Source organism: Oryctolagus cuniculus, chromosome 18 (genome assembly GCF_964237555.1).
Source record: "Oryctolagus cuniculus chromosome 18, mOryCun1.1, whole genome shotgun sequence".
Lineage (NCBI taxonomy): Eukaryota > Metazoa > Chordata > Mammalia > Lagomorpha > Leporidae > Oryctolagus > Oryctolagus cuniculus.
The window spans coordinates 22,943,180-22,958,567 of NC_091449.1; the positions used below are offsets into that span (position 1 = coordinate 22,943,180).

The following is a 15,388-nucleotide window of genomic DNA, read 5'->3' on the forward strand; positions in this document are numbered from 1 at the left end:
GTACGTGTGTCTCTCTCTTTCAAATAAATAAACAGGCCGGCGCCGCGGCTCACTAGGCTAATCCTCCGCCTAGCGGCGCCGGCACACCGGGTTCTAGTCCCGGTTGGGGCACCGGATTCTGTCCCGGTTGCCCCTCTTCCAGGCCAGCCCTCTGCTGTGGCCCGGGAGTGCAGTGGAGGATGGCCCAGGTGCTTGGGCCCTGCACCCCATGAGAGACCAGGAAAAGCACCTGGCTCCTGGCTCCTGCCATCGGATCAGCGCGGTGCGCCGGCCGCAGCGCGCCGGCCGCGGCGGCCATTGGAGGGTGAACCAACGGCAAAGGAAGACCTTTCTCTCTGTCTCTCTCTCTCACTGTCCACTCTGCCTGTCAAAAAAAAAAAAAAAAAAAAAAAAAAAAAACAAGTTTTAAAAATCCCCAAATAAACAAATCTTCTAAGCAAATAAGTAAATAAGAATGAAAAGGAGGTTAGGTAGCAGGTTAAGAACCACAAGACGCATGCCTGTTGAAAGCGATTCAGGTACATTTTGGACCTTGATCACAATCAATCTCCCTTAAAGAACAAACACATTTTTTTGAAACAACTGAGAAATCTAAGCTCTGATCATGTATTTTAGATGTTGTAAAGGATTTTTACTTGGGGTGCTGAAGCCCTGACCTTTCGTAAATGCATTAGGGACAGGTTAGGAATTACATAGTGTGATGTGAGGTGCACAGGGAGAGAGATGAACCCATCCTGGCCATGAGGTGATAAGCAATGGAGGGCTGGGGGCTGGCGCTGTGGCGCAGTGGGTAAAGCTGCCGCCTGTAGTGCCAGCATCCCATATAGGCGTGAGTTCGAGTCCCAGCTGCTTCTCTTCCGATCCAGCTCTCTGCTGTGGCCTAGGAAATCAGCAGAAGATGGCCCAAGTGCTTGGGCCCTTGCACCCATGTGGGAGACTCGGAAGAAGCTCCTGGCTCCGTGGCTTCGGATTGGTGCAGCTCTGGCCACTGCGGCCAATTGGGGAGTGAACCAGCAGATGGAAGACCTTTCCTTCTCTCTCTGTGTAACTGACTCAAATAAATAAATAAATCTTTAAGAAAAAATAATGGAGGGCTGGGCCCAAATCCTAGGGCTTCATAACATTGTCTTTTCCAGACATTTGAAAATATCTACTGAAAAAGGCAGAATATGTTTTTGCCTCAATGATTTTATGGTAATTAGGATGATTAAAAAGAAGAAGAGGAAATTTTTTTGCTTCAGGAGTGTGAGCATGTGTCAAAACATCAAATTGTGCACTTTAAATACATTCATTTTAAGTCCACTATAGCTTAATAAAGACATTAGAAAACCAAAAGTATTAAAACTCAAAACTTGTTGCTTCCTCATTATTTTATTACTATCTGTTATTGGGTTTATGTGTAGCTCTTTTATGAGTTTGGTAGACACAGACTATAATGAGGCATTCTGCGAATCTTTCTCAATCCCACTTCCAGTAATATGCTGGCAGCTTGAAAGTCATTACTGAGGGGACCCGCCAGCTGGCAGGACTGAGACCCGGCCTCTGCAGTGGACACTCGTAGTCGGCTGCATCTGGCCAGGCGCCTGGGAAGGGCAGAGGTCGCATGCCAGCTCCTGAAAGCTTTCCACTGAACTGCAACTTAGGAGGCGTCTCGTCCCTGTGGACATCCGCGTGGGCAGGCTTCCATTTCAGGCAGAGGTGGGCCTCAGGGGGCTTCCTCCAGTGTCCTCATGCTGGACCAGGGGCCTGCACGGTCCCTGTGTGTCTATGGCGACCCCCTGACCGTCTGTGCTCAGTGAGGTTATGGGTCAGCCTGGGCGAAGATGTTCGTAAGTCACCGCCCTCACAAAGCCCACCTGGCTGAAGCCTGTTTTGTGTTGGCTCCGGCTCTGCTGCCTCTCTCCACCATGGACTTTCTCCTCTGAGCGAGGGCAGCCTCCGGCTGAAGGCTCTCTTCTATCAGCTGAAGATAAGCTTTCACAGGTTTATTTGTAAAGATCGATTTATTTTATTTGGAAGGCAGAGTTACAGAGAGAGGGCGAGACAGAGAGAGATGGATCTTCCATCTGCTCGTCCACTCCCTGAATGCCAGGTAGAAGCCAGGAACCAGCAGCTTCACCCAGGTTTCCCACGTGGGTGGCAGCGGCCTAGTACCTGGGCCATCTTCTGCTGCTTTCCCAGGCTATTAGCAGGGAGCTGGATCAAAAGTGGAGCAGGCAGGACTAGAACCAGTGCCCATTTGGGATGCTGGCATTGCAGGCGGTGGCTTAACCTGCTGTGCCACAATGCCAATCCCAAGAAATCAATCTTTTTAAAAAATGAACTGAAGTGGATCTGGAAATGAAAGCTTCCCTGTATTTTTCTGCACATCACGAAGCCTTTCTCTAGTGTCAGCACTGAACAAGGCAGGTGTTTGAAAATTCTCCACATTCCTTACACTCACAGACCTTTTTCCACCCCAGACACTCCAGTGTAGAGGCCAAAGCTTTGGCAAAAGGATGCCCGACATCTGTCACACTCATAAGGCCTTATTCTCGTGTGAACTTTTATATTAAAGAGGCTGACGCCTTGGCTAAAGAATTTCCCACATTTGCTGCTCTTTCAAGATCTTGTCCCATTGTGAACTCCAGTGTTGAATGCACATGGACTTGTTTCAAGAACTTTCCACAATTCCCTGCATTCCCAAGACCCGTCTCTAATGTGAATTCTCTGTTGTTTAGTGAGGCTGGCATTCTGGCTAAAACAAGTCCACACTGAGTACATGAACAAGGCCTCTCTCCAGTATAAATTCACTGGCAAAGAACAAGTCTTTGCACTTGAAGGTTTTTCCCATTCATCGAATTCCTACGTTCTTTCTCCAGGGTAGACTCTCTGACGCCGGGAAGGTTTATAGTCGAGGTATTTCACAGACTTGAGCACTCCCACACTCTTCTCCAGTGCCGACTCTCCCCGAATAAGTACGCTATAGCGCGATAGCGTTAACAGCTCTAGGCTTCCTGCGTTTATTGTACTTCTAACGATTTTTTTTCACTGTGACTGGCTTTCCCACACTAGGTGGCGCTGTGTGGCCTTTCCTGCTCTATGTGACCTGGTGTGGAGGAGGCCTGAACAGACCAGGAAATAGTTGCCCATCTCCCCAGAAGTAAAGGACTTTGTGCACACGGGATCTGCAGCCCTTCATAAACAAGGCCCTATCCGCAGCCCTCCTGAACTATCTGCCTGTACTGGAACCCAGCTGGTGAGGGTTTATACTGAAGGAATCTCCACCATGTCCCAAGTGTGTGCTTTCTGCCTGGACTCTGTCCCCTTGTCCTCAGCGAAGCACAACATGTCCTTCAAGACCAAGACAAACATCTCGTGGGGCTGGGCTTTCTGGGGAGAGGGAGCTGCTCTGGGAATCCTGACCTGTGACACTTCCACAGAAACGCTCTGCTCCGGCGCTCCCTCGTCTTCCGCTCCACACCAGTAACCTGAAAGCAAAGAAATGCAGTGAGGTGCGTGTGGACTTGAACGAGAGGGTGCAGTGGCCTCCCAGTGTCCGTCTGTGCACCAGTGAACAGGTCTGTGTGAGCTCGCGGGACTGTTTTCAGGAGGAGGAGGCCTGGGTGAGGTTGAGGAAGCAGCTGCCCTTCGGTGATGGTCTTCCAAGAGTCACAGCTCGGGACAAGCCTCAGCGGGCAGAGCACAGAGGACAGAGCGCAGCATGAAGAGGAGCCGCAGGGTCTATGCTGACCCCCTGTCAGAGGTCTGCAGAACTTGTGTTGACACGTGGGTGGCTGTGTAGAAGACTGCAGGCCCGAGGAAACCCAACTTCCAAACACAGGAGCTCACGTTCAAAGATACCTTACGGATATGTGTGCATCTCATAGCACAGTATGTGTGAGCCCGTGCGGGGGGAAACTGTGAGAGGGAGCAGTGGGCAGATATGGAGGAGATGTGGGACCAAGGGAGCTCAAGATTAGCCCCAGGCCAAAAATCACAAAAATGACAAACTGACAAAGTGTCAAGAGTGGGAAAAGGGGGGACCGGCACTGTGGCATAGTGAGTAAAGCAGCCATCTGCAGTGCCGGCATCCCATCTGGGCACCGGTTCGAGTCCCGGCTGCTCCACTTCCCATCTAGCTCCCTGCTATGGCCTGGGAATGCAGTGGAAGATGGCCCAGGTCCTTGGGCCCCTGTACCCTTGTGGGAGACCTGGAAGAAGCTCCTGGCTTCAGATCGGCCCAGCTCTGGCCATTGCGGCCATCTGGGGAGTGAACCAGTGGATGGAAGATCTCTCTCTCTCTCTCTGCCTCTCTTTAACTCTTTCAAATAAATTAAAAAAAATCTTAAAACAAATATTACAAAGGGAGTCTCATTGAAGGACACAAAGAGTGACCATGTTGCTGATGGCCATTCTTGACTCAAGCAGACGTGTTTACGCCAGCTCGAGGAAGGGAGTGGAACCTGGGATGGAGGGGTCACCTGGCCAGGGAGAGAAACGTGGCATCCAAAAATCCAACTGCAAGACTCCTGACCCCCTACACTGAAAGGTTTTGGGGCAGCAGCTACTGGGGGTGCTTGGGGAAATGGTAGGACAGTACAATAGCTCTGTCCTAGAAAACAGTGAGCCTACATCTATCACCCTGCTCAAAATAAAGAAAAAGAAAATTGGGGCAGTCCCTAGGGTCCCCATGTGAGGCTGCAGCTGTGTCTGGGGAAGAGAGCAAAGGCAACGCCTCACCCAAGGCACTGGGGCAGACGTGAGGGCCTTACCCAGAGAGGTCATGAGCGCGAGGTTCTCCAGCATCACGTCGCAGTACAGGAGTTTCTGACCTTCATCAAGGAGGTCCCATTCGTCCCACGAGAAGTACACGGCCACATCCTCAAAGGTCATATACTCCGGCTGCAATCGGGACAGGTGACGTCACCAACCGCTTGTCTCGAGAGGCCCACCAAGCCATCTCTCCGTAATCCACCGCTTGCCCACACTCCTCCCGAGCTTACAACTCAGGGGAGATATCAGACCCTGGTGCCAGCTGTGACTGCTCCCTCCCACGGCCCCACTGGTCAGCGTATCTGGCCCTCAGCAACAATGAGCAAGTCAGTGGATGGACATGATTTAAGTTCTGGGTCTGCCGGGCAGGGCCCTACTCTTAACCCTACCAGGAAATTACCAGAAAGTCTCCCGAGACGAAGCCTTCCAAGTATAACCAAATTGGACTTCGCCTTCATCTGTGGCAGGGCACTGGGACATCTGTTCATACTCCCTCTCCATGTGCGTATCGTTCTTTAGACTGTACCTCCCATTGCTACTCTACCCATTGCTACTCTACTTTCCTGCCCACACTACAGGCCTTCCCTGGCCTCTTCCCCAAGTGCTTGTCACCACGTGGCATCAGGAGAGTGCTTGGTAGATCCCAGAGGGCTACTGCAGATTTCCAGTGGCTTACACTGCCAGGGGCAGCCCTAACTCCTGCTATGAACACCTTACTGCCTGGTTCTGTTTCTTGTGTTGATCTCAGCCATCAGAATGATATGCAGACTTCACATCTTGCCCTTGCCTTCCCAGTGGCTCTACCAGATAACTACACTGGCCCTTGGGCAAATCCACCAGCCTGGGTGAAACACTTCCGGGTCACCTAAAAGTCCTGGAGAGTCCACAGAGCTGTAAGAAGCAGCTTCAGTTTAGTCTTTCCTCTAACACTCCTGCGCCCCTGCACTGCCCTCAGCAGCCGTGGCTACCCACCAGGCCACCCATTCCCTGCTCGGGCCCATTACGGTCAGTCCCCCCCGCCCAGTAGTGTTTATAATGCCCACGCTCCCCAGCCAGATGCCCCAGAGAGAGGGCCCATCCTCAGAGGCCCCATCCTCCCTTCTTGACACGCTAACAGTGCCACCACCGTGACCTGAGGTCACTCTAACCATGACTCCCCCCGCTCCACCTCACTTCACCATCTGGCCACAATGAAGAACACACTAGATCATACTGGATGTGACCCACTTCTGGGAAATGGAATCAGCCCATGAAAGAGACACTTGTGCTCCCATGTTCACCAAAGTCCCACCCACAACAGCCAAGATATGACAGCAACCCAGCTGCTTATCAACAGATGAGTGTACAAAGGAAACGGAATGGCATTCAGCCACGTCAGAGAGTGAAATCCTGATGTCTGCCAGGAAATAGATAGAATGGAGAGCATTATGAAACAGGCCAGACACAGAAAGACAACTACTGTACATTGTCTCTTATACGTAGAAGTTGAAAGAACAGTCAATTTGAATTTAGAACAGTGATTACCAGAGATTGGGGAGCATGGGGAGGCTGAGGGAGGTTGGGTAACAGGTACCAAAACTCAGACGGAAGTAACAGATCTTAGTGTTCACAGCACGATGGGGTGACTATGCACGCTATGTAGATGTGTTGAAATATTCACTGTACCCCACAAAAATGTACAAGTATTGCACTGATACATTTTAAAAATAAAACAGTTAAGAAAAAGAGGCCCCTGGCCCAAGGACTTGGACAGTGGCTGAATCCCAAGGTGTGTGGGCAGGGGTTGTGACCAGTGAGAGTCTACTCACCTGCGTAGGGGGCGTATGCACTTCCGTGGCCATAGGAACCTGCAGGAAGAGAAAGGCTATGAGAAGTAGGCAGAGACGGGTTCCACGGGCTCCGCCGTCTCCTGTACCCGTGGCCAGACCTGGAAGCAGGTGACCTTGGAGTGACTGCATGACCTCTGCACTCCAGCCCCCAGTGCTGCCTCTTATTTGCTTTGTGACTCTGACAAGGACTCAGTGGCCCCGGGGTGTTGATCTGCTCTCTCCTCTTGCAGCCCGTGTCCCTCAGCCCGTGTCCCTCCTTTGTTCACAACCCCACACCATCAGGACGTACACGGCCTTGTTCTGCCATTCCAGGCGTCATTTCTCTTCACACCCTGACCCATGAGGACACACGTGGACCCAGGCTTTCAGGAATGCTCCCAGAGTGGGGGCTTCTCCAGCCTTTGCACACGCTAATCTTTCCGGTTGTAATGCCCTTCCGTGCCTCATTACACTGGCTTTCAGAAATGGGGGCAAAATCTACACGCACCCCCACTCCCGTGCTAGACACTAGGGCCTAGCCTGCAGGGCCCTGAACTCCCATAACTTAGGGCTTTAGGATTTGAAAACAAGATTGTGTTGTGTGTGTGAGGGGCCAGGGTGGGGGCCCAGAGGTCGCAACACCGATTTCTGCAGGGTCCGTCGGCGAAGGCACCGTGATCTGAGCCGCGAACCGCAACCCACAGCACCTCCACCTCCATCCCAGCCCCAACGCTGGGTCGCCATGAGCCTCAGAGCCTCAAATCCACCTCTGCAAAGGACTGACGATGGCGCCTCTTGATCCGTCCACTTCCTGTTGCCTCTGACCTGGCTTTGCGCTCTAGAACCAGCCCGCAAACGGCCAGCACGACGGCCTCGCCGGAAGTCCTGCCCCCTCTCTTTCGCTCCGAACGCTAATCGCCAGTCTCCTGCGCTTTCATTGGATGAGCACTGCCGACGCGGCGCAGAGCATTCTGGGTAAGGGCGCCGCAGCGCTCGCAGTTCCACACCCAGTCAAACATGGTGGACAGTGTGTCCCCAGGCTCGGAGAGATGGATGGACGGAGTCAGGATTCAGTTACCAGAGTGGAGAGGCAGTGGTTCAGGCTGTCGGTGCTCTGAGCAGCTGACGTAGGGTTTCCTGTCCTCCAAGGCTACAACTCCAAAGGGAACGGTGGTTTTTATGGTGTCGGAGCCAGCGCGCGTCCCTTCGCGGCTGGGAATAAAACACTGGCTTACTGCTCTTCGAATGGGTGGAGCCTACAGAGCTTGGTTTGGTAAATCTCAGAATGTCGAGCCGCAAAGCCTCCAGGCGGGGGAGGAGGGGTGTTGGGCGGCCTGGGTGGTGCTCTGCCTCGGATTCCCACAGGAAACACGGAAGTCGGTTGTTGTGTCCAACCCAGAGAGCAACGTTGTATCCATACTGTGCTTCTTACCCTGTCTCTTGAGATGTATTCAGTTCCTTCTGGAAGTGCGATCCCCACCTCAGCTGAGAGCGACTGGCACTGTGCTGTCCTGGGGCGGAGCGGGGGCTGCGGGGTCACAGCTGCCCGGGCACCTGGCGCCGGCCCGACCGCAGCTTCCTGCTAGGCATGCCCTGGGAAGCGGTGACCACGGCTCGCAGAACTGGGTCCATGCCACCGATGGGGGGACGTGGACTGAGTGCCTGGCTCCTGGCTTTGGTCAGGCCCAGTCCCAGCTTTCCTGGGCATTTGGGGAGTGAACCAGCAGACCAAAGTGCTCTCTCTCTGCTTCCAAATAAAAAAAAAATGTTAAAGTCTTATTTTGTCTGATATTAGTCTAGCCACCAGGCGCCCTGGTCACTATTGACAAGGAAGGTATTTTTCCTGTCCTTTCTTCCAATCTTTTTATGTCTTTCCTTATAAGTAGCATACAATTAGATCATGTTCTTTAATCCATTCTGCCGGTCTCTACCATTTTATTGGAAAATTTAATCCCTTTTCATTTAAAGTTATTGATAAGGAAGGACAGTGGCGCCATTTTGTTACTTGTTCTCTAATGTCATACGAATTTTGTTTCTCAGTTCCTCTATTACTACTTCCTTTATTTTTTTTTTCCCCAGAGGGAATCATTTGATTCCTTCCCAGTTTCTTTTCTGTAACACATTATCTTGTTAGTGGCTACCCTAAGGATTATGATGAACATCTTAAAAATGATAGGAATCTAATTTAAATACCAAGTTTATTGATATACAAACTTCTGCTTCCAAATAACTTGAATCTTCTTTATGTTTTTGGTCACAAATGAAATCTTTATGGATTTTATGCCTATTGAGCTAGATTTATAATTATTGTTTCTGCATTTGTCTTTAAAATTAATTAAAGGAAAAACTGGGATTTACACATCAGGAATACAATAACAATGGATTTTATATGACGTTACTTCAACCGCTTGGGGAAAATGGATTTATATAAGTTTATTGCAATAAAATTTTGAAATTCATGCATAGTTTTTTTTGTGATACACATTTTCCATGAACCTTTTGAATATCCCTCATATGCATCGCTTTCAAAGTTTCTTGCACCAAAATAACTTACCTTTTAACTACATGTTCCAAACTTTTTTAAGTATCCTCATATTTTCTTATAAGTATTCTTTACTGATATTTCTTCTTCCTTTTTCTTTTCTTTTTTTTAAGATTCATTTATTTATTTGAGAGGTAGAGTTTCAGACAGAGAGGGAGAGACAGAGAAGTCTTCCATCCGCTGGTTCACTCCCCAATTGGCCACAACAGCTGGAGCTGTGCCGATCTGAAACCAGGAGCCAGGAGCTTCTTCCGGGTCTCCCATGTGTGTGCAGGGGCCCAAGGACTTGGGCCATCTTCTGCTGCTTTCCCAGGCCATAGCAGAGAGCTGGATCAGAAGTGGAGCAGCTGGACTCAAACTGGTGTCCATATGGGATGCTGGCTTTACCTGCTACGCCACAGCACCAGGCCCTGTGGGGGAAATCTACTTTTCAGAAAGGGTGACTGCAGATTCTGGCTTCCACCCAAGATGTAGCCAGCAGGAAGGAACGCATTTCCTCTCCTTAGAATAGCAACATCACAAGGCTTGTTTAGTGTGAAATTCCTGAGTGTTTCTATTCAACCCTGCAGGGAGCTAAGGCAGAACAAATAACTGGCCCAAATCCAAGAGGAAAAGGGCCCCAACAAGAGAGAGGTGATGCCAACACACGCTGTCCTGGTGCCGTTGCAGGAAGATGTCTAAGGTGACCAACCGCCCTGGCCTCCCAGAGGCCATCTTGGTTTCACGCTGAACGCTCCCTGTGCTGGGACGCCCTCCCCAGAGCAGAAGTCCCAGTGTTAAGTAACAGGTGAAGTTTGCAGAGTGGGTTTTTTTTATTTTTATTTTTAATTTGCCAGGTAGAGTTATAGACAGAGACAGAGAGAAAGATCTTCCTTCCATTGGTTCACTCCCCTAATGGCCACTTCGTGCTGATCCGAAGCCAGGAGCCGGGTGCTTCCTCCTGGTCTCCCATGGGGTGCAGGGCCCAAGTACTTGGGCCATCCTCTACTGCCTTCCCAGGCTACAGCAGAGAGATGGACTGGAAGAGGAGCAACCGGGACAGAATCCAGCACCCTGACCGGGACTAGAACCCGGAGTGCCAGCGCCGCAGGCGGAGGATTAGCCTAGTGAGCCACGGTGCCGGCCATGCAGAGCGGTTTTTAACCTCGTGTAGCTGCTCTTGCAGCTCTGGCTGTTGGAGCTGACACATGCACACTGGAAGCATTTCTAGGATGTGACGTCACGTGGAAGTCATAGCTTAACTTGATGACACCTGGGGTGTGTAGTTCATCGATGGGCGCACAGGAAACCGGGCATCCTTTTCCCTGCTACTCCGCTTCACTGGGCGGTGAGCGCCGCCGGACTTGCTCCAACTCCTGCTTTCCAGTTCTTTCCTCTGCTGCCTGCCTGGCCCTGCCTTCTACTAGTCCTGCTTAAAAAAAATAAAAAATAACTACGGCAAATGTAGCAGCTTCAGACAGCTCAGATATCTTCTCTGTCGGCCTCTGTTGCCCTCAGAAGTTGGAGGGAGCGATGGGTCTTCTGCTCGCGGTCTGGCAAGGCCAGCATCAAGGACCGGGGCCGGGACTGCTCGTCGAGCCCTGGGCCCGCTTCCAAGATGACTGGTGTTCTGCAGGATTCACTTCCTTTTCTCCTTTCTTGGGTGGCTCCCTCCATCTGTGGGTCAGCACCAGTGGGTTGGGCCCGTCTCATGCTTTGACTCTGACTTTCCCTTTCCGCTTTCTGCCTTTAGAGCCCCTGAGATTAGACAGGCCTACCCAGATAATCCAGGATAATGTCTTTATTTGCAAGTCAGCTGACCTGGGGCCCGCGCTATGGCGTAGTGGGCTAAGCCTCTGCCTGTGGCACCGGCATCCCATATGCACACCGGTTCGAGTCCCGGCTGCTCCTCTTCTGATCCAGTTCTCCGCTATGCTCAAGTGTTTGGGCCCCTGCACCCAGGTAGGAGACCTGGAAGAAGTTCCTGGCTCCTGGCTTCAGATTGGTGCTGTTGTGGCCATTTGGGAAGTGAACCAGCAGATGGAAGACCTCTCCCTCTCTCTCTCTCTCTCTCTCTAACTCTGCTTCTCAAATCTATAAATAAAATCTTAAGAAAAAGGCCGGCGCTGTGGCTCACTTGGTTAATCCTCTGCCTGCAGCGCCGGAATCTCATATGTGCCCCGGATTCTGTCCCAGTTGCCCCTCTTCCAGTCCAGCTCTCTGCTGTGGCCCGGGAGTGCAGTGGAGGATGGCCCACGTGCTTGGGCCCTGCACCCACATGGGAGACCAGGAGAAGCACCTGGCTCCTGGCTTCGGATCGGTGCAGCACGCCGGCCGTAGCGGCCACTTGGGGGGTGAACCAATGGCAGGAAGACCTTTCTCTCTGTCTGTCTCACTAACTCTGTCTGTCAAAAAAAAAAAAAAAAAAAAACAAAACAAAAACAAACAAACAAAAAAACCCACACTTGTAATAAGGGTATGTCACAAAGTTCATGGAAAGTGTCTTGAAAAACTCAGTTATTTTGATGCAAAAACTTCTGAAATCCACACAGTTTTTTTCATAATATGTATTTCCCTTGTGATTTTTGAGATACTCCTATATATTCCTGTTTTCTTTTTTTAAAGATTTAGTTATTTGAAAGGCAGAACTACAGAGAGGCAGAAGCAGAGAGAGAGAGGTCTTCCATCTGCTAGTTCACTTTCCAGATGGAGCTGCACTGATCGCCCTGACTGGGACTAGAACCCGGGGTGCCGGCGCCGCAAGGTGGAGGATTAGCCTAGTGAGCCGCGGCACCGGCTCTTTTAAAGGCTTTGAGCACAGTCGCCTTCTGAGGGCTCGGGGCCAGGACTTTAGCACAGACATATTTCAGACATACATTCCAGCTAATAACATTGTGATACGTGTCATAAATATAGGAAATTGTGGAATACATAATTGTATGTGAAAAGCAGACGCACACGCACATGCACACCCACACTCACAGCCACACACACACACATCTTCCATCCATAGGTTCGCTCCCCAAACATCCACACTGCAGGAGCTGGGCCAAGCCAAAGCCAGGAGCCATACCTCAACCTGGGTCTCCCACATGGCTGGCAGCGTCTCAGTTACCTGAGCTGTTGCCTGCGGTCTCCCCGGGTGTGTGTTAGCGGGAAGCTGGAATCGGAGGCACAGTCAGGACTGGAATCCAGGCACTCTGCTACAGGATGCAGGCCTTCCCAGTAGCGTCTTAACTGCCACTCAAAATGCCCTCCCCAATATCTACATGGACGTTAACGAATCTTTCTCAAGTTGATGCCTACATAACTACAGCTTGAAGGCCACACAAAGAGCGTTAGCAGTGTCAGAGTCCTGAGTGTTCCTCCCCAACACAAGAGGAATACGATGTCTTCACATTTCCAATTTGTATTCCCCAACTTTTTTGGATCCTTTTTTTCCTATTGCGCACAAATCCCTCAGAGGTAGTTTGAATGTGGTTGTTAGCGACCTTTAGTCTGTAGCCGTCTTATAGCTTCTGCAGAGGGAGGGTAAGGTTCGCCCACCTTACCCCACACTTCCCTGCGTTATCTAGTCTCCTTGTGGTTGAATGAACGATTCACCTGCTCTGCTGCCACTGCGCCTCTGTACTGCTCTCAATGAGTGCTAATGAGAGTGATACTGCTGCACATCTCGTCTTTTTTTTTTTTTTTTTTTTTTTTTTTTTTTTTTTTTTTTTTGGACAAGCAGAGTGGACAGTGAGAGAGAGAGACAGAGAGAAAGGTCTTCCTTTTGCCATTGGTTCACCCTCCAATGGCCACCACGACTGGCGCGCTGCGGCCGGTGCACCGCGCTGATCCGATGGCAGGAGCCAGGTGCTTCTCCTGGTCTCCCATGGGGTGCAGGGCCCAAGGACTTGGGCCTCCTCCACTGCACTCCCTGGCCACAGCAGAGAGCTGGCCTGGAAGAGGGGCAACCGGGACAGAATCCGGCACCCCGACTGGGACTAGAACCTGGTGTGCCGGCGCCGCAAGGCGGAGGATTAGCCTAGTGAGCTGCGGCACTGGCCACACATCTCGTCTTTATAACTGATGCACAGAAGAGTGTGTTTTGGACAGCAGCACTTACTTCACACGCTTTTCTTAAGGACCTTTCATTGGGAAGATATAAATATCCTAGGTGTTTATGTACTTAATCACAGAATTTCAAAATATACGGGCAAAGACTGACCAAACTAAAGGATAACAGGCAAATAATAATCAAAATGGGAGATGTTAATGTTTCTTTTTCTCTTACTGCTTCAACAGACAACAAAAAGTGCAAAAGATTTATCTTGATTTGTATCACACTTTATCCAACAGCTGGACACACATTTGCTTTCAAGTGAACATGAATATTTATGATGATACACATATCCTAGGTCAAAAAAATTCCAAGACATGTCGGAAGATGGAACACATTAATAGTACATTCTCTGACTGACCACAGTGGAATTAAAATAGAAATCAACAAGATGTCTAAAAAGTCTTCAAATATTTAGAAAGCAAAACACACTTTTACATAACCAGCAGGTCCAAGGAGAATAAAGGAAAGTAGATACATTTTGAATAAATAATAGTTGAAAACTTGGGGAATGTAGTTAAAGCAGTGCTGCGGTGTTTACATTAAAAAATTGAAAAGTCTAAAAATGATTTAATTTCCACCCCCAAACAGATAATATAAGTTAATACAAAATAGACATAAATATCAATTATAAGCATAGAAATAGAAAATATACAAAAGAGAAAGCAAAGCTAAACATGGATTTTTCATGATGAATAAAATTGGTGAATGTCCACCACGTTCAAAAATTATGAGAAAACTCAAATTACCAATGCCAAGGAAAAGAGGGAGGCATTGCTACAGGCCTGGCAGATATTAAAAGGACAACAAACGATTATAAAAACTTTTCCGGGAAGAAATTTATTGCTCCTAGTAATTTTCCTGGTAAACTCAATCAAGAATATAAGAGATACTTTACTAGTATACACAAACTCACAAAAAGTAGAGGAGGTGGCAATTTTTCCTAATTCATTCTGTGAAATGAGCATAACTCTAACATGGAAACAAACTAAATGTACACAATAGTATCACTCGTGGGTAAAGACGGGAAAATCTTTAACATTTTATGAAACCAAATGTAACCAAATACAGAAGGCTGATACAGCATTACCAAACAGAATTTGAGCCAGTAATGCAAGGTTGGCTTGATAATTAAAATCCGTGTTATTTACCATCTGAAAAGAGGCATCAGAATGTCTCGAAGATGTGAGAGAATTGCCAAAATGTAGCATCCTTTCAAAACTGTCAGCAAAGCAGGTGTTGGAGGGCATTTCCTTTTTCTGAAGGGAAAGCAGGGTTAGGGATTTATCTCAAGAGATCTCGCCTTGGAACAGCAGGCTTGGATACCGGGGTGGATCCTGTGTCCACCTGATGTGCCCTGGCACCTGGGAGAAGACGGGCTGTAAACAGAGCTGTGGTTTGCTGCAGGCTCAGTGGGAAGACAGACGCCCTGGGGTGTCGAACTGAGAATGGCTGATCTGTGTTCTGCATCTTCTGAGAACATCAGAGCCCGGGGTGGCCGTCTGGGTACCGCAGGCGTCCACCCAGGCAGGCAATGCATGTGTTCATTACAGGTGTGCGTGGTTGAACTACCCCAAGGACACGCGCCTATGTGATGAGGAGGCACCGCAGTCAGGAGGTTAATGCATGAACGCTGGAATCAGACAGACTGGGTTCAAATCCTGGCATCTCCACGACCACCTGGGTAGCCTGAGGAAGATTCCTAAGGCTTCCACACTGTTGTTCTGAACTTGGAGAAAGTGGAGAGGAGCCGCCTAGCAGGAAGGGATGCGGCGTCCAGGCAGGTTAGGGCTCTCCAGCCCCACTTCAAACACCTTGCAGCCCAGCTGGTGATAACCATGGCCATGGAAGTGGTTTGTCTTTCTCCAGGACTTGGAGGGCCTACTGCTCCCTGGCGAATGAATCAGCATTGGCGTGGCAGAGGGGGTGGGAGTGACCAGCTGTCCTCCGTGGAGGCTGCCCAGAAGAAAGAGGCTGGGGCCGAGTGGACCCTGCACTGCTTTGTCTGTACCCCTCTCCCCCATCTTAGCACATGTCCTGCAGCTGCCATCCTGGGCCTCAGGGGTGCTAGGACCCACAAGAGCCTCCTCCTGTCCTCTCCAAGTTTCTCTTACTCTGGTTGGTCCCCGGCGAGCTGGCCTCCACTGTGCCATGATCCGGGTTGATCCAGGGCTCCTGCTCTGAACATTCCCTGTGCCTCCA

At 50.0% G+C, this 15,388-nt stretch overlaps 1 protein-coding gene across 6 annotated transcripts in view; it reads right to left on the reverse strand.

Annotated features, from left to right (window-relative positions):
- LOC103347009 (zinc finger protein 416) overlaps positions 1–15,388 on the reverse strand; it is a 39,638-nt gene that overhangs the window by 13,228 nt on the left and 11,022 nt on the right. For 2 of the 6 annotated variants that reach the window (XM_070063253.1, XM_070063251.1), the window contains exons 4-6: positions 6,564–6,602; positions 4,755–4,884; positions 3,406–3,470 (exon numbers count right to left, since the gene is read on the reverse strand). In XM_070063253.1, the coding sequence (XP_069919354.1) occupies positions 3,406–3,470; positions 4,755–4,884; positions 6,564–6,602 (234 nt within the window). Of the gene's footprint in view, positions 1–3,405; positions 3,471–4,754; positions 4,885–6,563; positions 6,603–6,873; positions 6,919–7,205; positions 7,382–15,388 lie in introns of those variants that run through there. The other 4 variants (XM_070063255.1, XM_070063252.1, XM_070063256.1 and 1 more) reach the window with 4 other exon arrangements.